The following is a 26,082-nucleotide window of genomic DNA, read 5'->3' as shown; positions in this document are numbered from 1 at the left end:
GCAGCTGGCCGGACGACCAACAACGAGTTTACATCCATATGTGTCAGCTGGTTTTTTCCGTTCGGCACAGGCCAATTGACCGACTGACTGATGACCAAACACTCCGCGCTGAGTGGCGAACCCTTATCCGCCATATGAAAAGCTTTTCGCTCTCGGTTGTATTAACATATGGATTTTTTGCCGGCCAACTTGCAGGGAAATAAGCCAGCGCAAAGCATAGGGAAACTACATTTGCATAACCTACCCCAGTAAAAGGGTAACTGAAATATTTATCTAATTACCATATACATATAGCCGTAGCTTAGCAACAGTCACTTCCAATAAACTTAAAATAATTTTACACCAAACCCCCTGACAAGTTTGGGAATGCCTGTAATGCGATATAATCTAATTACGTTCGCCAATTCCGCAATGACCGATCACCAATGGCAATCCTGGCCCAACCAATCAAGCAATCCCCACCTGTTTGCCGGATTCAATGCTCGCCTGCTCCCAAAATCCAACTTCCAAAAGCGGACGGATGGCAATCCCACACAAAACCCAATATGCTAGACCGCATTCCATCGGTGCGACTGGCGCAGGATTCACACATTGCGCAACATCCATAAACAGGCTATTAACACCTACGGCACCGTACGAATTCCGCATTATAATGCGGGCGGGCCACGCCCACTTGCAGTGACAGGCCAGCCCACACACACAGCGACAACGTCACCCACACCAATGCCACCGAATGCAATTGCATTTTGCAGTTGCAGCACTTGAAAGTGCCAAATTACACATGGATGAGGGACTTGCGGAAAGCAATGACTACGGCTAGTGGGAAGTGGGAAGTTCATGCATACGGGATAGGAAATTATAGGACTGGACATAATATATGAAGCATTATGATGATGTCGTTGCCGCTGCCGCTGCTGTTGCTGTTGCTGTTGCTACTTGACACGGCGACAACAACAGCCACACTGCAAAAAATAATTTTCGGAATTGATCCAAAATTAAATCAGACTAAAAATCATTATCAAAAAAATATATATTATATATATATAAATATATATTATGCATTTAAGAAAATTATCTTTGATTTTGCATATAATATATTACATACAATCTTTTCTCTATGTAATAAAGTAAGTAGTTATATTTTAATGTTCTTTTTATATATATTTTTGTGTTTGACAAAATATTTTAAGTCTAAGAAAAAAATAAATGAAATGAATATTTTTTTTTTTTTCAAAAAACTTTAGAATAGAATTTAGATAGAAATCTGAAGATAGAAATAATTTTAAAACTTTTAAGATCGCTATATTTAATATTTTAAAACAAAATACTTTTATGAAATATTTGAATGAATTAAGATTGTCATATTTTCCCCTCTGTAAACTGTTGTCGACATAAAACAATAAAAGTTTTTCCCTTATTACCCATTTAAGTCCTTGAGTGGGTTTTCCATTCAGTCCGGCCCACTGTCCACCCACAGTGGGCTGCCCCTCGCTTTTCCGCGAAACTTTTCGTCAATAAAATATGTATATGTAGCATACTTTGCAGCACCGCAGGACGATGGAATCGAGGGGAGGTGTGTGTATATATTGATTTTCCATCAGCGCGCGCTCTACTGCTTAAATATGTGCTAATATTTATTAAAAACGAGCGACGTAAGGCCGCACGTAAAGTAATTGCACGTAATGGCGTAAGGGCTCTAAATTGTGACGGAGATCGAGGAGGATGTCATAGCAAAATAGGGGAAAACCCCATGTTAGCCCAGTAAATGTGTGTGTAATGTGCTGCAAGGACGCGGCATTCATTATGCCTCCCTTCGGGCTGGCCTACATGTCGTATGATTAATCCCATTTCATTATATTATCGCTTATGCCACATCCTTCCCCTCGTGACTTCCTTTGTCCGGGCATGAAAAATGGGTTTCGCCCTTGTTTTGTTTGCCTTTAGTAGTCCGCAACTAGCCGGGATTTGTTTCACTTTTACTTACGCATAATTTATAACACATTTGTTGGGCCATTAACCCGCCCTTCCACATCCATTGCCGGACCATTAAAACAACTCAATTAACAGTTGACATAATATGCTTTAGTTTTCTTTTAGTTTACTTTTTTTCAGTTTTCCTTTTATTTCCAGTTTTCCCATTCATTCATTCGATTTTTGCACATTTTAAATTCTTACACTTTTAAAAGATTTCGGTTTTCCGCTCTTGGTTTCGGTTTATCGTATTTCTGTGTGGCTCATATTTAATTGAAGGTTACTTTCAAATGTTACGGTTTCGTTTAGCTTTAATAACATTGTTTCAGTTTTTCGGTTTTCCTTGTTAAATAAACTAGGTTTCTTTTATGTATATGTATATATATATAGCTTTTCTTTATATCATAATTTTATAAATACACATTTACATATACAATATTTACTTCAGTTTTATGCGGTCTTTTAGTTTTCATTTCTTAGACTTAAGTATGCCGAGAATGTGTCACCAATCGAAATGTCTGGTGAAATTGGAAGATTATAAAGAATTTTATTGGGCAAAGTGATTTGGGAACACCTTGAATATTTCACATGACACAAAAGAATATTGTGTGTGCGTTTGATCGTCGATAATCAACAGTTGACAAAATTTTTGCAATAAATATCGAATAACCATAAAACGCCTCATCAAACACAATGGAAATTCTCATTTGAATTCGTTTTTTTTTTCGGTTTTCCGTTTCTGTATTTGGAATTTAAATAGAAATTACTCGCATGAAATTTCATATGAATAGAATTTGAATGTGTATATGCTTTGTTGATATTTTACATGGTAATTGAAAAAAGCTTAGGAAAAACCTGTCGGGATTTGGTTTGGTTTAGCATCTGAATACTCATGCTGTATTTCAATAGTGTTTTGTCTGTTATCTTTGTTTAGTTTTTAGTTTTTATTTCTGCTTACTGCTTAGCTTGATTAATGAAACTTGTCCCTTTACTTTAATTTCTATCAATAGTTTTTGTTTTTTTTTGTTTTTTCTGTAACGTTTGGATTTATTTTTCTTTTTATGTATTCGGTTAGCTCTATGTGCTCTATGGCAAAGTTTGGTGTGATGACAGAAATTAGCCAGACAAAAGCCCAAACCAAAGTGGGAATCGGAAATTGAAAATAAACCATTGAAATGTGGGTGGAAAAAACACATTTAACGCTTCAGAATAATCATAGAAATTCAAAATTGTAGTTAGCTGTAAAATACGTTTTACCCAGAACTCCTTTCAATATCTCTTAATGTTTTTCGTTTTTAACACTTGACTAACTTTTGTTCACATTGAGTAACAACAAATAAATTTATGAAATGTGCAACAATTTTCCTTCCATGCCGATTGTATCCTAAATTCAAACCGTTTCCTCTGCACGTTCGGTAATACTTACGTTTATTTAATTTGTACATTACACACAAACGAAACGAAACAACTTATTCGAGGGTTTCTCTTTTCATGTATTTTATGACTTAATTTCTAACCATTCAGATGAAGCCAAAAGAAAAATTCTCCCCTCAACGAGTTCTGCTTTCCGTCTCTTTTTTATTTGCTCATTTTTTTATTTTTTGCTTTAACCTGTAGCTAAATTTTCCCCTTGGGTTTAAGTTTTCTTTAATATTTTACACATTTTTTTTTTCGCTTTAACTTCTAGGATTCTTTTTTTTGTTTTTTCTATAGAAATAGCCTGTACTTGAAGTTGAATGTTTTTAGTTTGCGTTTTGCTAATTGCCTTTCGGTTGAACATTTATCTGTCTATTAGGATTTCGCAAAATGCAAATGAGAATTTCTCTTTGCCTTCAAGGGAACAGAACAGTCGCAAAGTGGCAGTCGAGAAGCGTTTCCTGTTTTGGTTTTTGCTAGAAAATGTTTACCTCTTGTGTTTTCATTCTTGCTTTTAATGCAGATGCAGTGTTGAGCAGTTCTCTCTGAAGGGTACTTTCGGTTTCTGCTAAATTTTTGGCTATAAAAGTTACAAAGGTTGGAAAGAGTCGATCGAAAAAAGCGCCTCTAGGTATGCTATGCAGCCTATTTACACAATTTCCAATTTCTAAGGGAACCAAGGACTTAGATAGCTTCATTGTATGATACAAAGTCGTACATAAAAAAAAGGCGACAACTTGGCTTGATTTCGGTTTTAACTATAGTTAGGTATATAATATCTTTACGTTTTCTTCTCCATCGGTTTTTTGTGCTAAATATTACGTATACGTCGCTGATTCATAGAAAAACGCAATAGCCAATAGAGTTATGTTGTATGTATACGTTATAGTTATTATAGTTACAGCTTACGGTTGAGTTGAGAGTGGCCTTGAGGAGGGTGTGCGGCGGAGAGCTCACCTTATGTCCGCCTCGAAGAGTTGTCTACACGTTGCCGCCTCCTTTCGTGATTGTAGTTTCAGTTGCAGCTGCACCGGATGATGTTGCATGTGGATACTTTTCCAGTGCCAGCGACAACACCATCGCCATTGCCATCTCAAAACGCTCGCAAGGAAGTGCCGCATGTCGCCGGAGAGGGGCGAACATCCTGGCGATCCCGGCGATCCAGGACGCTTTCCATCCCGCTGGGCGGAGCGGTCCGGCGGCGGGGGCGTGGCAAGAGCGGCGCCCAGCAGCGCAGCGAGCCACCGGCAAGCGCCCAGCTGCAGAAGCACACACACAGGTACACAAACAGACAGCGAGTGGGCGAGGGGCGAGGATGCACTGGTGCCGCGTGCTGCATTGCTGCTGGGAACTCCCCTGGAAACGGAATGGGAAACACCTGTTTAATTTACATCTTTATTGCTGTCCTTATACTCAGACATTGGGCTAACTGAAAAGGCGATAAGTAGTCTGTTCTGTGATGGTGCACGTTGGGAAAATATCACCGAAGTTGGTGAATTCTCAAAAATAAATATATATGGCATCTTCAAGATATTTTTTGAAATATATATGTATTAGGTATAAATCTAATAAAAATTAATTAGTATTCCATTTATTTTGGTCTTATATGTTAGATATAGACATATATACATTTCACTCAGATACTCTCTTTTTGTTTTTTTCTCTGCATTTTTTCTTTTAAACGTCTTTTTCACTCGAATCTTACTATTTAACGCCACATAATCCCCCAACTCTAACCGGATTACCAGCTCACGCTGTCAAACAATAAAACTGCACAGATAAACCGAAAGCACGAAACAATACTTGGATTGTCACAAAAGTCAAAACAACAAGCAGACAAATAAAACTAACAAAAAGATTGCTTTGCTCTGCGGTTTGAAATAAAGGCAACAGCAAACAAAACTAGTGAAACCGTCGGCTGTTTGCAACTAACTGCAACAAATGCAGACACAAAAGCAGCAAAGTCACCTGTAACTTGCTTGCAAACAGAATGGGGGAATCAACACTGCGAAAGTCTTGGCCCAGAACGCCGCTTACTTGGGTCAAAAGCCCCATTGTAAAAAAGTTTTTAGCTTGGGATAACATTAAAAACTTAAATAAAACAAATAATGGTAAAATATTTTAAATTCAAGTTTAAAATAACAATTAAACCCCTTGTGAATTTGATATATATTCTTATTTGTAAAACAATATAAAATATTTTTCACCGAATATAAACACTTTTTATTTGAATGGTAATCAAAACATTTTACTATAAAGAATATTTAAAAAAAACTATCATTGTTTCGACAAAAAATACATTGGCACTTGCAATGCATTGTATTTTATTTCTATCAGCGAACTGAAGATATCAAAAAACTTTATGCTGCTCCCTAATAACTATTTTTATGGACTGCAGCTGGCAAGGATCGGATCGCAGTGGAACGGAAGTCCCAGCTTGCACCTTAAGTTCTCCATCCCTTAGATGGAACTGAAAGCCTGGAAGTCGGAAAACCTGAAAGTATGCAAGTAGAAAGTGTGAAGGCGAACCAGACCAAAAACTCTGACCCCATTGGTGACGCAGTCGCTGGTGATGCGGCAATCCCAACAAGACAAAAATTCCCACGCCTCGCATTTCCCCTATATGTACTGCATACATCCGCACATTACAGGTAACAATGAGCAATAAAAAGGAAAGTAATGCAAAAAGTAAGCACAAGATGGCCGCGGAGTTGTGGGGGTGGAAAACTTTGCACTGCAACGCGATGACAACGAAAGCAGCAGAAACAACAATGTTGACGGGCATATAATAATAATAACAAACAAAGCAAAATGTTACGGCAAACAACAATGGTGAAAGTGGCAGAACAAGAGACAAAACATAATAATAATCAGAAACAAGTGTGCCAAAGCAGTTAACGGAAACAACGCGCATTGCATGCGCAATATGCCGACAGGGCTGAGAGCCCCTCATGCAGACCCCTAACACTAGGTTACAGAGGACGAATGTTAGGAACCTGCTTTGGGATTATATTTACTATATCAAAAACATTTTTAATTGGTTAGCTCGCCAATAGCAAAAACAAATGTTTAACATATCATCTGCTACAAAAAACGATTTAAAATACCATTAAACAATTAGCATAGTAATAAATGGTCTAAAATCCCTAAGAAGTAAGCCATAAACTAATGTAATTAAGTTAAAGGGAGTAGAATTTATCAGAATATGCTCTCTAATAAAAAGATATTAAATATCATATCATACATTTATGTTTAAATTTTCCTAAATTTAATTTATATGCTATATCTCCCTAATGTAGAATAACTTAATTATACATTCCTTTTTTCCAGTGCATGCATAATTGTATGTGCTCGGCGAAAAGACAACGCCGTGTGACATTATCTAGCAGACACGGTTGCTGCGACAACGACGACAACTTGACATTAGTGAAAGTCGCAAAGGAAGTAGCGTGCAGCAACTGCTGTTTTCGCTTTTCCAGCTTTTCCTGCAGCTGCTGTGAGCTTTCCTAGACAGTCGTTGGAAGCAGGGGCTTAACATAAACATAATTTTCATGTGGCACGCGTGCCAGATTCAGCAGGAGGCCAAGACCCCAAAGTTTGCAAGGCAAGTGCATTTGGATACTCTGCTTTTGAGATAACTTAGCAAGAAGTAATATATGTTGTTATGCATTTTAATAAAAATTAAAGAAAATTCAGATTAGATGTTGTCAGGAGAAACAGAACATTAAAAAACTTTACGTATCCTCTGTAGTAATTGTTAGAAGTTTTTACTCTAACAGGTCGCATAGCAAACCCCATGTACTCATCAAAAGTTAGGACATCTTCAGAATTTCATATTTACCCCCTGGCTAGATTTGCTCGGCAAACATTGATGGCTTCCAGAGTGGTTGGTTACAGACACGGCAGATGAGTATAAACAGAAGGGGTTCCCGAGGATAATGATTATACAGCTGGGTTGTGGAGAAAGGGGGAAGAACCCGTGGCTTCATTCTCTATAATTTTCACGTGCCACTTTTAGCAGTTTTCACTTAGCTGAGTTCTCGTCTGGTTTAGCTGAGTGTACGTGGAAATATTGAAATAGACACCTCTCCCCCTTTTCTTCGTTCCCTCGATTCTCCCTTATAAAGCCAGTCTATTTACTAATCAATATTTGCTCATTGGCTTCCGAATCGATTCCCTTACACTCTTTTGTTGATGTTTTCACTTAGTTTGGCTGAGTTTAAACAACACTTTGTTGGATAGTTATTGTCACCTCTTCGTTGCTTACTTACTTTCCCCCTTTTCAGTTTTCCCTGAGGCGCTCTTTGGCACCCCATTTTCCTGGATTCTTTTTGCGTGGCCCTGGATCTTTCTGGGCTTTTGTGTCACTTCTCGGACTGCCCGAGGAGCTTAGGCAGCTGCAATTTCTATGGCTGCATTTCGACAGATTTCAGCCATTGATATGCTGACTCTGCTCGGGTTGTAACTGCTCTAAGGGGATTTGGATCTGGGTTTTAGGTCTGAGACTGAAATTCTTGAGCCACTGTCAGTATTTAACTTGGCGCAGCAATTTACTTGGTTAAGAGTCTTAGCCTTAAAACGAGCGAAAATTAATGATTAAAGTAATCCCAAATACCTCTTGGGTTTATTTAATGGCTTCAGGTAAAACCCTAAAATATAAATACCACTAAGAAAATTTTTAAAAAATAATTAAAAGCTTTAAATTTATACCTCAAATACAAAAAATCCAATTAAATTATTCTTTATCCAACCTTAAACCCCCGAATTTAGTTCACCATCTAGGGTGCATGCAATTTAAAACCTTTTGTCTACACCATTAGCTCATTTCGACTTCTATTTTTTATTTGGCTGCACTTGCTTCCTTTTCGGCTGTTACTTTCTAACCGCCCCATTCTGGCCATTATTTTTTGTTGTCTTCCAGGCCAAAACTCGTCGTGTAACCCATTAGCATTCCCATTGTGCTATTCACTTTTTTGCGCAGTTTCACTTTGCATACTACCCTTTTTTTTGCCAGGACCCTTTGTTTTATTTGTTAGTGTCCTGTGGCAGGATTTGTGTGTGTGGGTTGTCGTTGATTTTACTTACCATTGAGCACATGTACCGTGACGCTCTTGGGCTTCGCATTTGATGGATTACACTGATAGTGCCCGGAGTCCGAGGGACGCGCCGATTTAATTAGGAGGAACGAGGTGGTCGTGTCGCCCTTGTTGGTGACCACCGACACTCCCCCGCGCGGCGAATCATAGTTGATAATCTGCGGGTGAGAGGGGAACTTCTGAAAGTTATAAAATATTTTTCTACACTTCCGTTCGGGGGCCAGGGCCCTACAATTTTCTAAGCCATAAAACCGAGTCCAGATTACCCATACGCACTGTTGCACACTTGGCAAATTAGAATCAGGGGGCGGAGATAAGGCGGAAATTCCGAAAAAATATGCAAACTAAGGAAAGAGAGATTGCAAATAAAACCGAAGCAAAACAATAAAATTAAATCTGTTCAGGGCACAAGTATAAAAAAATGGGAGGACCTCTCGGCACTAATGGCAATATTTTTTCCCTTTCTCGTCGCCGGCTCTATAGAAAATACATAACAATAGGGGACCGTCAACCCTTAAAGCCCAATACAATGAGCCAGGGGCCAAGGCGTGAAGTGTGAGGAAAACACCTAAAGTGGAAACTAAAACGTGGTTCAGTCCAAGCAAAACCGAAATCCATTTAAAGCCCAGGCCCCAGATCCCTTTTGCCCAAACTCCGAACCCACTTCCTTCCCTAAATGGCATTTGCCAATATAAAAAGCCGAAAGAAGGAAAGTTTTCGCTTGGCAAAGCTAATTTAAAAATTACTAAATTGAACACTAAAGGGTTCACAGAGTTTCGTGGGTTTTTTTCGGAAGGGGAAAGCGATAATGACGCCCCAAAGTAATTGCTTGTCCTGAAATTAAATGAAAATGGGGTTGGGGTTAGGGAACTCAGACTCACAGCATTATTATGATTCCAGAAGATGTAAGCCGGCGGCTCCGGTGAATTTTGTATGATACAGGTGAGATTTATAGTGGAGCCACTTTCTATATACAAATCGGGTGCCCCGATGATTTCCGTCGAAGGTTCTGAAAGGGAAAAGCGTGAAAAGCTCTTAATTATAAAGGTGAAGTTGGAAGAATTTCACTGCGGATTTAACTGGAATAAAATGTCAATTAGCTAAGAGCAAGATTTCCATTTGGTACGCTTCATGAACGAGGTGAAAGGAAAATAATTTTCCCTCCTTTGAAGCAAGGCAATTGAAGCGGGCGAAAATGGAGATGAAAATATTTTGCCTTTACACTTCGGTCTTTTGTTATTTAATTCAATCAGAATTTAACGCGAAAACTTAAATCTCGAGAGGATGACAGGGACACTTTTAGTGGGTCTATCAAAAAAGTGAGTTTAAGTCTTTTGCCAACTTTAAAGTGTAAAAGTTAAAGTTTAAGTTTTGATCACATAAAGAAACCAAAGTTTCGAGAGCACTTGCCTGAAAATTATTTCAAGCAATACAAAATGTTTAAGAGAAAATGGTTACGGTAGAAACCATTTTCGCACTTAAACTATTTACTATGCATTTTATTATATTTTGGATTTGTATGGCTATTATTATAATCATTTCGGATTGAAACTATAAACTAAACCATGTTAATATTTTTTGGGATTATAAATCGGATCTTATCTGTAGTTAATAGGACTGGTAATAGGTTAGCTTGCAAATAAACGTTGTTTCACTATTTTAAGCACTGATTTTAGATTAGTTTTTCCTTGACTTACCAACGACATTCAGGTGAATGTAGTGACTCATGTGGGGTGTGGTCGACACCTGGCACTCGTAGATGCCGGAGTCTCGATGTTGCGGGTACTTGATTTGCAGCATCCAGTCTTCGGTTTGCGGCTGGTGGATGGCCCTGAATCGCTGATCCGAAGTGTAGGTGTAACGGCCAACTGTCAGCAAATGTATGTCCCGATGTCGCACCCACGACACCTGAAGCAGCATCTAAAATGATTTAGGCAAAGAGGAAAGTTTGAGCAGGGGACTTAGGATTTCGGCTTTCATTTGTTTGGCAAACAGTTTAAAAAGTCAATTTCATACGCAGCTGCTTGAATGAACCTTGCTGAGGGCTTGCCTTTTGTGTCAGAAGCACACGTGTAAAATGCAAATTTATTTCGAAATATTTTATATGATTTTTTTACATTCAAGCGTTGTGCTTTCCAAAGAAAACTTTGAAGGATCAAGGGTAGGGGTGAAATGATTTCTTTACCAGACAACCTAGTCCAACAAATTGAATGCTACAAGGGCCAGCACACATGCATACACTAAGAGAAAAACACATTATTATTAACAAATTAACAAATTCGTTAAATGCCCAATATTATCGTTAACAAATTTATAGATTTAAATCCATTTCTTTAAAAATTATATTTCAATAATATTAAGATGTTTAATTTTGGTATTTTACACATTGTTAGAAAGTTCTATTAAATTTGTATAGATTATTTTTGATATAGTACTTCTAAACATTTTATTATTTTTCTTAGAAAGTAATCTACAAATATTTTAAAAATTGGCACTATAAGTATTAAGTATAAATGCTGTAAAAATATATGAAAATTAACTAAAAATTTATTTTTTACGGTGTACATTAGACCACGCCTTTGGCAACCACCTGCTGTTTAATGCTAAACTTTTGCCTGCCCAAGGGCGCAACATTTTTAAGTGACGCTGATTTAGGGGTAGCCCAAGTCACGGGTGGGTGTGTGAAAAATTCGAGTGGGGGGCAGTGCCGAAAGGTGGGCGGGAAAATGGGAGGGGAGGACACGCCCGACTGTGTAGCGTGTCATACGTCAGCTGCGAGAATTTTCAATTTCAATGACAACAGCTTAGCAACATCCTGCCTAACGATGAACGACGACGTCGAGGACGACTTTGCCAAAGTTAATGGCCAAGAAACCCTGGCAGGAAGGAAGGAGGAGCTATGAGCGATGATAGGGGGTGGAAAGGGGAGGGCCGTGGACCAGGTGTTAGTTGCCAGACACAAAGGCAAGCTTCGGCACCTGCTTAAGCAAAGTTGCATGTAATTAACACCCAAAGTCCTCGAGCAGTGATACCGATGGAATGAGGCAGCCACTTTTCCTCACAACCACGCAAATTTTCATTGATTTTTCCGCACCCCGCTCAACTTTTTTATGCGCATTTAGCTTGTTTACAGTATCGTAAAATTTTAAGCATATCAATATTTTGCTTTCATTTACTGCTTGCCAAACGAACATCAAAATCTGAAAATTTTCCTTTACAGCTCAATTTGTGAAGCCGAGAAATGATATGTAAATTATGTAAGGAAAAGCTGGCTGGCACCTTTGCGGATTTTTATTAAAAAAATTACTTTGAAGTCGTGCTATGTATCTGTGTTACTCAAAATTTATAAACGTGACAGTTACATAGATGAAATTAATTAAATTCTTTCGTGATAACAAATAATTTAATATAAATAGAACCTTGGGAAAATACATAAAACTGTAGTATATTGAATCCCTGAAATGAAGTACCTACATCATTATCAAAAAGGTGACTATTTTTTGTGAATCCAGTGAAATCTGCCTAGAGCAATTAAGTAGAACTAGTGATTCACCTTTACAACATATAAATAATTCTCTATCCCTTGTACCTTTCATCTTTCTCATAAATGCTCTGCCTTATATCTTTAGAATTATGGAAAAGCAGCGCTTACTTTCATACTCTGGCTGTGTGTGTGTGTGTCTGGCATTAAAACATAAAGCTTTCCCCGAGCAAAGCGCAAATGAAAAACGTCATTAATAATGCAGGGACCATCAACATCCGTTCGCTGTTTATCATTATAGACGGTGTGAAGCAAAGAGCATACATACACATACACGTATATAACCAAGCGTAAAACAGAAGGATTTTTCTTTATCCTTTTTCCTTGGCATTTTCCCATCGCACCAGCTTAATTCTCACCCAGATGCTGCCAAATCTCAGCAGCAATGATGTATTACTTCAGGTGTGGAGAGTAGATAGGGGGCTACGAGGCAAGGGGAAAGGAGAAAGTGGAAAGAGGAAAACCGGGAGGAAAAAAGCGGGCGGAAGTGGGTGGCCTTTGGGTGAGCTTGCGGTTCACCGCAGAACTGAAAGCTAATTAGATTTTAAGCTGCCACGCGAAGGTAATGAATATATTTTACAGGTTGTCTAATGTGCTAGGGTTTTTTTCAGGCAGCTGATGAGCAAGAAATGGGTATTTTCTTAAGCTGTCTGGTAGTATTTTAGAGGCTGTTTTAGGTCTCTAGATTTTTTATAATTTAGGTAGAAAATGCTACTAAATTTAAACATAATTTGTAATTAGGATCTCAGAAATATTTTAAAAGGAGTTTTAAAAAACATTTATTAATAAACCTATTATGGGTATATAACTTACCCATTTTAATAAACCTAATATGAGTATATAACTTTTTTTATTTATCAAATGGAATAGCAAGTAATTTGTTTCAATGTCGAGATGTCTCTGTAACCCCCCTTAAAAGTTCAAAAGTTGTCCCCACAAAACTCTTTCATTTCACACCATCAAACTCTTTACTTAGACGAGTTTATCCCTAATTAATTAACTCCTTCTCCAGGAGACATATGTAGGTAGGGGGAGGTCGATGAGGTTATCCCACTTAACACGTCTAATGAAGTTATCCCGGGAAAAAGGACTGCCCCACATGCTCGAGCCTGAAACTTTCACATCGTCCTACCTCAAGGTGAAAAGCATTCACCCGCTCGATTTCCCCTCGCAAATTGAGGTTGCAGCCCCTGCCCCTCAGACATTTTCTACAATTTAATAATCACGCAAATTAGTTTTCGAAACCGCAACTCAAACAAGCCAGAAACCGGGCTAATCACAGGCTGCCAGAAAGTTTACCTCGAGATGGGAGCTCCACAATGGGAGGTGCATGCCTCGAATGCCCAGAATGACGGGACATGTAACATATTATTATCGGAAAAACGGGCAGGGACCTTCTCCGGTCGTCGACGCCGCCGGAAGTGACGGAAACGGAATGACTACGGCCCAAAAGTAACGGGACTGAGCACTCCTGCTGGGCGCCAGGAAAATAAAAAAAAAAACAAAATGAAATTCGGGGCCCTTTTCCACATTTGAATAGTTCAGGTGGATGAAGGGCTCGACCGGAAGTGGAAGTGGAAGTGGTGGTGCTGGAGATTGTGTTCGTGAAATGTTTGCGGCATTTCCTTCCGCTCACCACGAGAAGTTGAATAAAGTAAAATCTGTTTCCTGTTTGGGTATAATTAATCATTTTGTTCTTTGGCAAGCGGAACAATTAGCCAGCAGGCCGCAAACTCCTCCTCCATTTTGGGGCCCAGTTACCGTGCTAATTAGCCTGCCAAAAAAACGAATACACAGTGGGGCAGCAACTCATGCACAGGGCCCAAATCGCATTTTGATGGCAACGACAAAGGAATTACACGATAATTACAAGGCTGATTGTCAAATGATGGCAAACATTTGACTCATAACTCTCAAATAGAACTAAAAAAAATATTACAACCTTCTTAACGAGTTTTTAAACAAGGTTTAACATTTAAAAATATTCTTTGATTTTATCTTATCTTATTAAGATAATGAAATTTATAAAAATAAAATGTATAAAAAAAAGATTTTCAACATGTGCAATGTTTGAAAATGAATAGAGAATTTATGAGAAAAGCCGAGGAAACTCGTTCTGGTTATTGTCTTACCATTAAAACTACAGAAATAATTGAAGGATTACATTAATTTTGGTAATTAAAACTATTAAAAATTTATTTATTAATAAAATGTAATGTAATCATGTTAAATTAAAACCAAATGTTATTTTTGATTTGTTTAATGTAATTTTTAAAATAAAGAAACATAAGAAAACCGAGGTAGCCCTACATTTTGATAGCCTAAAACTAGATTTCCCCCTCTATTGATGTCTGCAATAATTTCAGTGAAAACCAACAAATCTAGGCTGCAACTCACCGTCTTGTTGCCAAGATTCTTGACCCGGCAGTTCAAATAGGCCGTCTTGCCCAGCAGGGCGGTGACGTTCTTGGAGAAGGCCTTGTCGAAGTAGGGACCCGCATTGCGGGCCTCCTCCAGATCGATGCTGTTGCGATGGAAGCCGGATGCAAGCTGGGAGGAGAACGTGTTGCTGCTGGAGCTGCTGGCCTTGTGCAGGCTGCTGCTGGGAATCCCCGTGACGGTGGTGGAGCTGCCCACGGAGCTCCGACTGGCATCGGTTGTCATCGCTCCGGATTCGGTGTGCGGAGGTGAGTCCGGGACCGAGCCAGATCCGCCAGCTGCCTGGCCATTTTTGTTATTTCCGCTGCTATTGTTGCCGCTTCCGCTTCCGGCGACACCAGTGGGAGCAGCTGCCTCGACAGATCCGCCCACTCCTTCGTTGGGCAGGGCATTATTACTGCTGCTCATATCCTTTGATTTGTACGAGTCACGCTGGGCGGCGTAAACTAAAAAAAGGAAGGAAAAATGAAGTCGATTTAGAAGTCGTGCTGTGATTAAAGTAGATATATGACTGGCTAAATGGTTTTTCCCATTTTAATAAATAACAATGCAATATACCAAGAAATATTCAATAGCTTTTTGCATTTCAAACTATATTTATTTTAAATTTTTTATGTTGACTGTGCTTAGAGCTAAATGTAGCCTAGGCAAACAATCATATTTTTTAATTCAATTCAAGGAGTTCCGCAAATTCCTCATTCTAATATATAATATTTAAATCGCTGTAATTGCCAAACTAGTTTTCCGTTTACAAATGTTTCAGATTCATAAACTATGCCATAAAGTCCTTCAATCGATGGCCATAACAAGCGACTGGAATGGGGGAACCTTGTAACTTGTTTGGGTTTGAACTTTTAACAGCCATCCCCCCGACCCCCAATACTTTTCACCTTTTGTGGCAGCCATTTAGGTAATTAGCGAATTACGCACACACACCACCGGGAACACACGTTGGCAACTTTTTTTATTGGGAGGGCAAACAAAGTTTTAGGTTTGTTCACAGGTAAATCCAACTTTTTGTTCTGTTCCCCAATTTTTCCGCATTTTTTGTTTGCTCGCCAATTTTTCGTTTATCAAATTTTCATGTTTTTCCCGCACAGCCCTGCGGCAAGTGTGTGAGTTTTTGTGTGTGCAAACTGGTTGTTGTCGTAGTTACGAGCAATTTTTATCCGGCATTTATCCATCACTTAGCTGGGAGGACGCCACTGCGTCTGGGCCAGAAACTAAGCACCTACCTCCTCCTCTCGCCCAGAGAAACCCTCGAATATGGCTCGGTTGTATCTCGGGGCACTTGATACGCTTATTACGTCGCAGCTAACGTCTTTTTATGACACTCCTCCACCAGTTTTACGGACCAAGCCGGCAAGTCTGGCTAGCGACTTTATTAGATTAAACATGTTGTGCACATCGCTGCCCGAAGACCCAGACATCGAACAGGCCACCGAACAGATTGTGATGCTGACAGTGACTCGGTCACCGTGATTAATCACGGAATAGAACAGACCCATATGGTGCTTGCTTAAGATTTACATTTAATATTGTTTTGACAAGAAATAGGTTCTAATTTTTTTACATTTATTTTTTTTGATCTGTATATTTATTACTATGCTTAATATGTAAAATAAAAATGTAATCCCGTTTATTCATATAATAATATTTAAATTCTAAGAATTTATACTAGAATATCTTGTAAAATAATATTATTATATTTATTCTTTATTTTTCCAGGATCACTTAATCCTTTATTGCCTTCCTAAGGAGTTTAGAATATACCCTTCTTTGTTTTCTAAGATTAAGAAAACTTTGCATAATAAATCTTTGATAGCATACCATAATCCTGGCGAACAAAATCTTGCATTTCGTAAAGTTCTGGTCACGTAATATGCGATTCAGCTCATCGCCCATACACAACACACATCCCACATGCAAGCTCTTCTTATCGCTCTCTCTCTTTCTCTTTCTATGGTGTGTTCCTGTCTCTTTCCTTAGGATCCCCTCAGTTTACTGCCCGAACTATTAGCTGAGCATCAGCTTTGGCCCGCTGGCCATGTTCCTACCAGATAAGTCGAATATCCTCCATCATCTGCTCCGGCTTCAACTGCTTTAGCTCCGGCTTTCGCTTTTTCCTTCCCTCGGAGGTTTTTCCATCCCCGCCCCCCATTTTCCTGCACTCCCCTTTCAATTTCCCTGACTGCCACATTTTCCCCAAGCCAACTGCTATTGACAGCCAAAGCGTTGGAGCCGTCTGCAGTTCGACTCTGCTCTTTGGTCTGCCGGCTGGCATCAATTGGCAGTACCCAAACAATGTTGCTAATAAGAGGACTCCACCCATGTTCTGTTGCGTGGGCGCTAGGGGGGCGGATAGGGGACTATAGGGGGCGTCAGGGTGCGGCAACTGGGCCGAACATGATAATAAATAAAACGCCTCTGGCTAGAAATTAAAATAAATTGACTGCCTGGGACAAAAGACCGCTCCGTCAACTGTTGGCTGCCCAACATAAATAAGACCACGAACGAAAATATTTCTTTGCCTTCATTGTTATCTTCATGCCCTTGTGAATGATCATATTATGATTGAGAGATGAAAAATATTATTTTGTAAAAAAATATATTATAATATAACAGAAATTATAATTAAACTAATTAATGGTATAATACAAAAAAAAATATATTAGCTCTTTTTATGTATTTCATAGAAGGATATTTTATATATTTTAAATGTAAGGATTGTAAAAATAGCTTATAAATAAAGATTTTCCATTGAATTAAAGGCTGAAAACACAAAAAAGTCGGAAAAACTAAAGTGCACTATATTTAAAAATTAAATTTCACATTTTTTAAGGGTATAGTTTCGATGGGTATTTAAGGTTTAGCACCCTTTTCATGATTGCTCATCAGTTTTTGCTTTTATTTTGGGTTTCGTTTCCAACCTCGCTTAAAAGCGCCCTGCAGGAATCAGAAAGTCATGTACTGGGTTCGCAGTTTCAGTGGCAGTCGCAGTACTTGCCGTGTTCATGTCTCATGTCCCGGGTCCCGAGTCCTAAGCCCCAAGTCCCAAGTCCCGAGTCCTATGTCCTGAGTCCTGAGTCCTGAGTCCTATGTCTTGTGTCCGGGTCTGTTACGTCGACGTCAACGTCAGCAACTTGAACACAAGTAGACCGCAGGGCATGTTCCTGTTGCTCATCTGTAGCCTCGTCCTTGTCTTGTTCGTGTTCTTGGTCATGGTCTCATGTCTCTTTCTCTGCCCCTTCCCCTGTCTCTTTCTCTTGGCTTTCTGAAATTTTACGCCCGCACAGTTATTATTAACAAGGTGGGGGTCCTTTTGCGGTTGCTGTTGTCAGAAACATTTGAAATGTCAAAACTTTTAGCTCCCCCCTCGTGCACGTGTTACGTGTGCGTTTGCCAGTCTTCTGAGGTGAACTGCCAAAAGACATCAGCGGCTAAGGAGAAACGACAGTCACGCTTAAATTTTTAAATTCACTTAAAAAATTAAAAATCATTTGCGACTCCCTCAACGATTTGCAGTGGAATTGTATATTTAAATATTTAAAAGTTGTCATTTGTCAAAGAGCCCTGGGCATTGTTTGTGTGGCTTTTAGCCTGACTTTGGCCAGAAGAAGAAGTTCCCCGGGGTGTTTCTTATCTTTTTTTTTCTTCACTTGAAAGGTGATTTTTCCCTGGAATTGCGCGAAAAACTCTAAGGAATCGGCCGCGGTAATTTGAGCCGCTCTATGGAAGCGTTATTACTTTTCTTTTTATAGGAAAAACTTTGTGGAACTGGGAATAAGAACAGGTGCTTTATAAGGAATTCTATAGCTACTACATGAGCACTTAAGATAATTTAAAAATATTCATAATATTTCAAATATTAGAGAATATAAATCACGACTGCTGCCAATTCACAGCAGGTTTTCCCCCAAAAATGATTGGAACTAATTTAAATATCAGATGGCATGTTTCTTATCTACAAATCTGGCGTATTCTGCCCACGACTGGCCGGTTCATTAGGGCCTAATGATGATTTAGCTCCTTGCCGCCGCTAATCCTTTGGCGCGGCATTCGAATTTGGCCCAAAGGCTGGCGCGTCATTAAGCCAGCGCACGGCATATGAAAAATGAAAGTCAAATAAACGAAAGGCCTGCCAGGCCACAAACACACTCGTGGCTCACACCCACGCAATCAGGACTCTAAGTTTCCACATCGCCTGGGAGTTGCCTCTGGCCTGGCCAAAACATTGATTTCCCAAGACTTTTCAGCCACATAAAATTAATTACCTAACCTAAAAACGCAGCCCACAAGGCAAAAAACATCGGAAAATAAAATACAAAAAAAAAGAAAACCCAGAACACGAAAGACGTAAAAATTATGTAAGAACCGAACTGCCGAGCCAACGGGGCTCACTCTCATTTTTCCAGCTACTCGATGCTGATAGATTTTCCCTCTCGATTTTCCGGCTCACTTTGATTTGGCTCGGTTTTTTTGCTGACTCATTTGGGCATGACAACGGCCAAAATGAATGATATCGAAAATCGAAATCAATAAATGAAATTGGTCAAATCAATTTGGCAACAATTGCACTTTTGTGAATGGGGGGCACACAGAAAAAATAGAAACTGGAGCACAAAATTTGATTAAAGTTTTCGTTTTTGCCATGTTTGTGGGTCTTGTGCCTGCCGTAAGAAAAAGCAATTGGAATGGAAAATGAGCTTGGCCTGTGGATAAGGCCAGAATTTTTGGCAGAATTAAGGACGAGGAAAACCATTCGGAATGCAACTTTCGGTTGCAGTGAAAATGGAAAACTTTTTAAGCAATTGGATCACAAAAATTATTATTGAATTTTATAAGAAACTGGTAAAAAGCCGGTTGCAGCTTTCAGTTTGGGCCTTATGACATTTGCTTGGTTTTTGAATAACTGAGTGGATTTATTTTAAAAATTGCATGGCAACGTAGAAGAAGAAGTCTAAGCCTGTGACAATTTTTATGAATTTTTATATAATCATGTTTAGGTTGCCATAACTTTTTATAATAAATCCAGTCAGTGAGCTATTCAAAAATCAAGCACAAGTGTTGCAAGGCCTTAATCCTTTATTCTTTAAAATTGTTTGATTAAAGTACTTATTGGTTTGAAATTAGCTACTTGAATTAAAAGCTGTAAGCTCCTTACTTTTTAAAATATCTAAAAATAAATTGTTTCTGTTAAATAAATAATAATATAATATTGTATTGGCCCTTGTAAGTGCCTAAAAAGTCTGTTTGTTCTTTTCGGTTAAATATAAATAAATGCTGGATTGTTAAAATTAAGTCAAATTAAGTATCCTAAGAAAAGTGATATATATATTTTCCAGACCACAAGTATAAATATTTTTTTCAGTGCAGGACTCACCTCCATTGCCGGATATGAGAGCGATGACAACGACGAGCATGCTGAGCATTATCAGCGCTCTTTGGCGGCCGATGTTGCTGCTGGGTCGGGCGATGTTGCCGATGTCGCTGATGTTGCTGCTGCCGGTGGTGTTGCAGGTGAGTGGATTGCTGCCGACCCTGTCGGCGGTGGATGGGCCACTTCCCGGCCACAGTCTTATGCAATCCGGGCTGGATTGCGGTGGGTCAGAGGGCTCCAGCTTCAGCTTCAGATTCAGCTCCAGCTCTAGATGTTGTCGTTGTCGCCGGGTTTTGGATGTTGCCGTTGCCGTTGCCGTTGCCGTTGCTCGTTGCTTTAAATTCGTTCGTTGCTTTTGCTTTTGCTGCCGCTGCTGGCGCATTTCCATTTGAAAAGTTGCCATAATATTTCACTTGCGAGCGGGCTGCCCACCCCCTGCGCTCCTCTTGGGTTTTCCCTTTTTCGAGTTTTCTCCTTTCTCTTCGCCTGGAAAAACCTATTTGAAAATGTGTTTGCGGAATAACTGTGGGGCGTGGCTGGGGGCGGCCTGATTAGCGCCTGCCGTCATCATCATTCCGCTGCGATGCGTGAAATTGCCGCAACAAGAAGCCAAATAAAAATAGGAAAATCCACTCGCGAATTTCCCGCTGGGCCTTGGGCTTCTATAGTTTATCCTTCTGTTAGTCGCACAACTACTTTGCATTTGTTCTGCTCGACAGAGGCTGACAAATCGCCGCCATTTTTCCAGCGATTTATATTCTATTTAATTTGCGCTCGAACACAAATTCACTTCATCTTCATTAGCCGTTTGCCGACCATCCAGGACTCAGGATTGCAGATTCAGCTGCCTGCGGAAGAGAAGGCCAACAAAACAGTTTGGGGGCGTTAAAAATGTTTGGAATTTCATTAAAAATTCAAACGTCAAAGTCAGAATAAATGGAAATTTGTTTATTTGTGTTGGTGCCTCTGGCTCGGTTGGCACGTGCTGTTGTCCCTACTGCGAAAACCGCCCAAATAACGACCAAAACACCCTGCCCTTTCCACCTGCAACCAGGACCTACATTCTTTTTCTATATGTATTACATTATCTGGCGGCGCGTGGCACGCCTGTCTTGTTGGATTGGCTCTGTTTGCCTTATGAATGTGTTTCTCTAACTGGCGACAACAGTTTTCCCTCTTTTTTTTGGGGAGAATCCAAGAAATTTCTGGGGATAAAGCAGAAATTCCCGCTGCGCTGGCAATATAGTAATTTGATTTTTATTAAAGGCAACAAATAATAAATTAAACGCGCCCGAGCCCGAATTTGGGAATTTCTAAAATGCAGAGGGGGAAAACGAACACAGCTGGGAATTTTAATTGGGACTCAAAATATTAATTTTGCAATTCTGACTATTTCAGGGAGAAAATAAATATTCCAAATATAATTTTTACAAGATAATAAATTTTCCAGTGATATACAAGAATTTTAAAAAAAGGCTGCTAAAAGAAGTTATCTATTTTCTTTTTTTATTTATTTATGCAATACAATTTATATTAACGAACTTAAACTTTGTAAAAATAAATAACCGCTGATAAATCCCATTAAAAGTTCAGGTCGCAATAACTCAAGACCCTCTGGCAACTTTCTCTATAAATCCTTTCACATCGCGAGATCAGGAGGCGAGAATGGAAAACTGTGCGACGCACACTGGCTAATTTAGAGATAACTTTTCACTCGATTCGGCATTTGTTTGGGGACCCTGGAGAGCACTTGCATTCCATTTTCGTGAAAACTTTTCACTAATGCCTCCCAGCGCTGATCGTATTATGTCTATTTACAACTTTCATTATTCATTTTTGCAACAAACGAAAGTGGAGGGCCGAGTGCTGAAAAGCAGACTGTGACAATGGAGGAGGAGAGATACAAAGTGCCTGACAGCATCCAAAATAATGGGGCACAAAGCGTTAAACAAAAGGCGAAAAAAACGCGCGCTGGCGAATGAAACAAAACCCAGACTCGTCACAGTGTAAGTTACAGCAAAAGTTTCATTTAAAACTGTCGAGCTGAGTCGCCGAAAGTTTTCAAACCACCCTCCCCCCCTGGCACTTTGAAAGTTGCAAAAAAAATGTGGCCCCCTGGGTGGTGGGCGGTGGGCAAATGGGGATGGAAAAGTCATCAAGTGCAATGTCAGAGCTTGACAAAATATGCAGCAGCCCAGTTCAGAGTGTCAGTGCGTGGCAAATCCGAGGGAAATGTGCCACAAAACTTTCGCCGGCCAACAATGGACGTCGCCGGGGTAAAACTGTCGAAAAGTGGCATAGGAAAAGCTTCAAGGTGATGCCTGCCGCAATTTCTCCATTTTCTCAGGCATTTTTTTGTGGCTGCTGTCGGTGGTTAGTTTTAATTAGTGCCAAGGTCCGTCGTGGGTTAAGCACGTCACGCTGATGGCCATGCATTAAGTTGTAAGTGCCAGGGCGTGACCGGCTAACCACGCTCCCCACCTGCCCAACCACCACCCACCACCCACTGAAAGCCCACCTGAACCCAGGTCCAAGTCCATGCATAATTAAAGACCGACGTCTCATTATAATTTCCATTAAAAAGTGGGTAGCCACCCATACAATGCCCCTTTCCAGGGATAAGTTAATCCTACACAGGAAAAATATCGACTTCTATTTGATATGTCTATGAAAAAGTTTTTTAGCTGTTGATAGTATTAGTATAGTATAGTATAGTATAGTATAGTATAGTAAAGTATAGTATAGTATAGTATAGTATAGTATAGTATAGTATAGAAAAGTATAGTGTAGTTAATAGTAATAACAGCTTAACAAATTATTTTTTTAATTTATTGATGGTTTGTTACTCTGTTGATAAGATCGAAAAGATCTTTATATTTGACGTTTAAAGTCAATAAAAATTCACAGAAGGCCTTTTAAAATAAAATTCTCAAAAACCTCTTACTTACGGTCCCCAATTAAATAAAACGTACGTCATCGAAAACAAAATTGTCTTACATTACTTGGTTAGTAATCTTATACTGCGAAATGATCATCTAGGATTAATGCCATAATGCAGTAATGATGCATTGATAATGACGCAATAATGTACTACATAATACCAAGATTCTCTAATTCAAGAATTAAAATGCCTCAACCAAACTTAATTAAGAAAAATTCCAATATAGATCAAAGCTATAAACCAAAGATTCTTTTAATTTATGTAATATTTTCCATCATTTATTGGGTTAGTTTTATTTTTCCTGTAGCTTCAATTTTTTGTTGAGTGCCTTAAGGCCAATTGAAGTGAACTTTTGATGGCTCATCAATGCGTTGACATTTAAAGCGACAGCTGTCAGGTCAATCAGAAGTGGAACACGACTGCCAGGACCTCACCTTCCATCGCACCGGTTAATCAAATATGCATGACCAGAGTAATTATGTTTGATTAACACCCATATATACTTTTGCTTTAATTATGTCTTCTCTCTGCTCCAATTGTGTGCGATTCACGATTATTTTTTTTCCCTGTACAATTTTGCTCCTTTTGTTTGCTTTTGATTTCCTGCTATTTGTCAAACATTTGCATAATATTGCATTCATTCAAAATTGTACGCGCAAAGAGTTTGTGCAGTGAACAAAAGGTATTCATAAAAATTCAAATTAAATAAATATAAATATGTCAATGCCAAAACAAACACAATGAATGTATTGTGTTGCACTTTCATCAAATATTCAAGTTTTTTCTGCAATTTTAAAAACAACAAATTAAAGCATGGTAATCTGATTAAATTGGAAATTTGAGCAGAATGGCAATTCGGGTCAAATAGGCATAAGATATTAATCAGCTTAAATTACACTTTAAATCAGTAACATTTGCTAAATTACAAGAAATTCCTCATAAAATTGTAAAAGTTAAGCTCCTAATAATATGATCATTGTCGAAATATTTTTATTTCTTTGTGTTTTATTTTGAACTTTATAATCCTTGAAAGTTTTACTATGTGATAGAAAAGTTTCGAACTTATATTATAAATACATTTCGTATGCAGTGTCTTGAAAAGTTATTTCCGTTACGCTTTATCAAAGTACAAGCTTAACAAAAACCAACAAGTTAATACAAGAAACCTATAAAAATATTTGTGAAGTTTTTTTCTCATTGGACTTGTTTATTTTTATAAAGTTTAAAACAACATTTTTCGGACGGCCTACTTTATTATTTTTATCTTCCCTTCTTTGTGTTGCCCATGAACATCACAATATATATATTATTTATAGAATACTCGCATGTTTAAGAAAGCTTATGAATTTTTTTTGGGTGACTTAAGCTGATTTGGGGCAGACAAAGTATAAGGAAAGTCGAGGCAATGAAAAAGGTTAAGTACAAAGAAAATAATTTATGTATTTGGGCAACTTTTTGGAGCCCAAAGTTCAATTTTCCAGCCAGCAGATATGACCTTGCTGAGGCACAAGGTAAATAAAATTTTGTTTTATTCATTGAGAAGTGTTTTGCATAAAAATTTTGCAATTTTACCTGTCAGGAAAATCTTAGTTACCTTTTCTGAGATTATGGGAAATGTTGATGTGAAATGAATCTGTGGTGACTAAGCTGGTTTTCTAAGGCAATCTTAGTAATAAATTTATGAATAACTGCATATTTATTCATTGTAAATTTGCAGATAAAATTATAGTGCATTGCAGGTGTTTTAGTTTCTATGCCTCTTCAAATATTTAGTGTAATGTTTGCTTTGCAAATCAGTCAGTGAAAACATAGTTATCATTCCCTGTCCATCATTGATCCAGATTAGCTGGACCCAGAAATTTCATTAGCATAATCAAATAATAATGGTTCCTCAATCCTTCTGCTACAACTGTCAATAAGTTGATTGGACATGTGTGTTTAGGCACGTGTGAGCTCTGAGAAATTATTGGCATTTTCATAATTAAATTGAGCTGGCAATCCGAGTCCATCCCCCCACCCCGAGCACTTTCACCGACCAACCGCTGACCACAACAAAGTGAAACAGGGAAAATAAAACAATAAACAAATGTAACAATAAGCGAGGCGCTTTTCCCCCACCGGAAAAACAACCGCACCTCCACCCCCACTCCCTAATCCAAACAATGACACAATTGTGTGGGATTTTCCTACTTTTTTTTTGTTTTTGGAAGCATTACATGATTATTGGTGTTAGCTTGACAATAAAATAAGAAATTATCGGATAATTAGCTCAATAAAATTAATCGGGCTTACCTTCCCTCGCTGTCTGTCCTTCGTTCCAGTTTTGTGGGGGATTTCCGTTGATTGATTGGATTTAGATTGAATTTATGCTTTTTTGAACGTTTTGCAACACTGAAATTTTCTGTAGGAAATTTTTCAGTACTTTTTATCTGCCAAAAAAAATGTTCTTTAATGTTTAATTTTTCTCACCCTATCAAAGCCTGTAAAATCTTTTTTTTTTCCCCTTTTCATGTGTTAAGTATCCCAGCAGCGTGATTGCCGTATTTAAACCATTTCTCGCCCTTTTTCCCCACTTTATGCAAATATTTTGGGTTAAGCAGAATGCGACCCTAATTTATGGGCCCCAAAGGAGATACGAAGGCAGAAAAAAAGTTCAAAAGCAAAATTCAGATGAGGGAAAATCGTAACATTTTCCGCGAAATTTAAAAAGGAAAACGCCAAGTGTTCGGCATAATTATTTCTTAAATTCCCCAAGAGTAATATTCCTCGGCGACCTTGGTGTTCTAAACAAACTGCAGACAAAGTTGAATAATATTTTTGTTCGTGTTCGCTGTACATATATTTGAATATTCCACGCCGCCGTGTGGCCTTGACAGGTGAGAATTGAGTTGAAGGATCGGTTGGGGCAGGTCCTGCGATAAGTTTGCTTTCCTGTTTTTAGGATATAATTTCAGTTTCGTATTTAAATATTCATGGATCGCTTGGCACTTTCGCACACTTTATTTAGGCTTTTCCGTTTCACTTAAGTGTTGCATACTTGATTTCGCATCCTGGCACGCAAATATACATTATTATTCCTGCGTATGCTTAGTAGTATCCTTATTTTTCACATTGCGTGCCTACATTGGCTCATTTATTATTTACCGTTATTGCACATTGGACAACTTTTACTTTCGACCACCGAACCCGTGTCCGTGTGAGCGAGCCCACTTGTGCGTGTGTGAGTGGCGTATTGAGGTTGTCCTCCGAACAGGACCTTTCACCGCTTTTCACCGGTGAGAACGAACCGAACGATACG

The 26,082-nt window shown here is 38.8% G+C and overlaps 1 protein-coding gene across 4 annotated transcripts; it reads right to left on the bottom strand.

Moving 5' to 3' along the window:
- Positions 1 to 2,102: 2,102 nt before the first annotated feature.
- LOC119557850 lies at positions 2,103 to 26,082 on the bottom strand. Of its 4 annotated transcripts, none has more exons than XM_037870838.1 (8): positions 25,929 to 26,082; positions 25,077 to 25,213; positions 19,847 to 20,691; positions 14,422 to 14,909; positions 10,181 to 10,403; positions 9,365 to 9,492; positions 8,473 to 8,659; positions 2,103 to 4,765 (listed from the first exon to the last, which is right to left on the bottom strand). In XM_037870838.1, exons 3-8 carry the CDS (start codon positions 20,244 to 20,246, stop codon positions 4,341 to 4,343), a joined length of 1,851 nt encoding a protein of 616 aa, XP_037726766.1. In that variant the 5' UTR covers positions 20,247 to 20,691; positions 25,077 to 25,213; positions 25,929 to 26,082; the 3' UTR covers positions 2,103 to 4,340. The 4 variants fall into 4 exon arrangements, with proteins under 4 accessions (XP_037726766.1, XP_037726774.1, XP_037726783.1 ...); XM_037870846.1 differs by having other exon boundaries at positions 8,473 to 8,641; XM_037870855.1 differs by having other exon boundaries at positions 4,338 to 4,743.

Source organism: Drosophila subpulchrella, chromosome 3R (genome assembly GCF_014743375.2).
Source record: "Drosophila subpulchrella strain 33 F10 #4 breed RU33 chromosome 3R, RU_Dsub_v1.1 Primary Assembly, whole genome shotgun sequence".
Lineage (NCBI taxonomy): Eukaryota > Metazoa > Arthropoda > Insecta > Diptera > Drosophilidae > Drosophila > Drosophila subpulchrella.
This window is presented reverse-complemented; position numbering and strand designations above follow the sequence as displayed.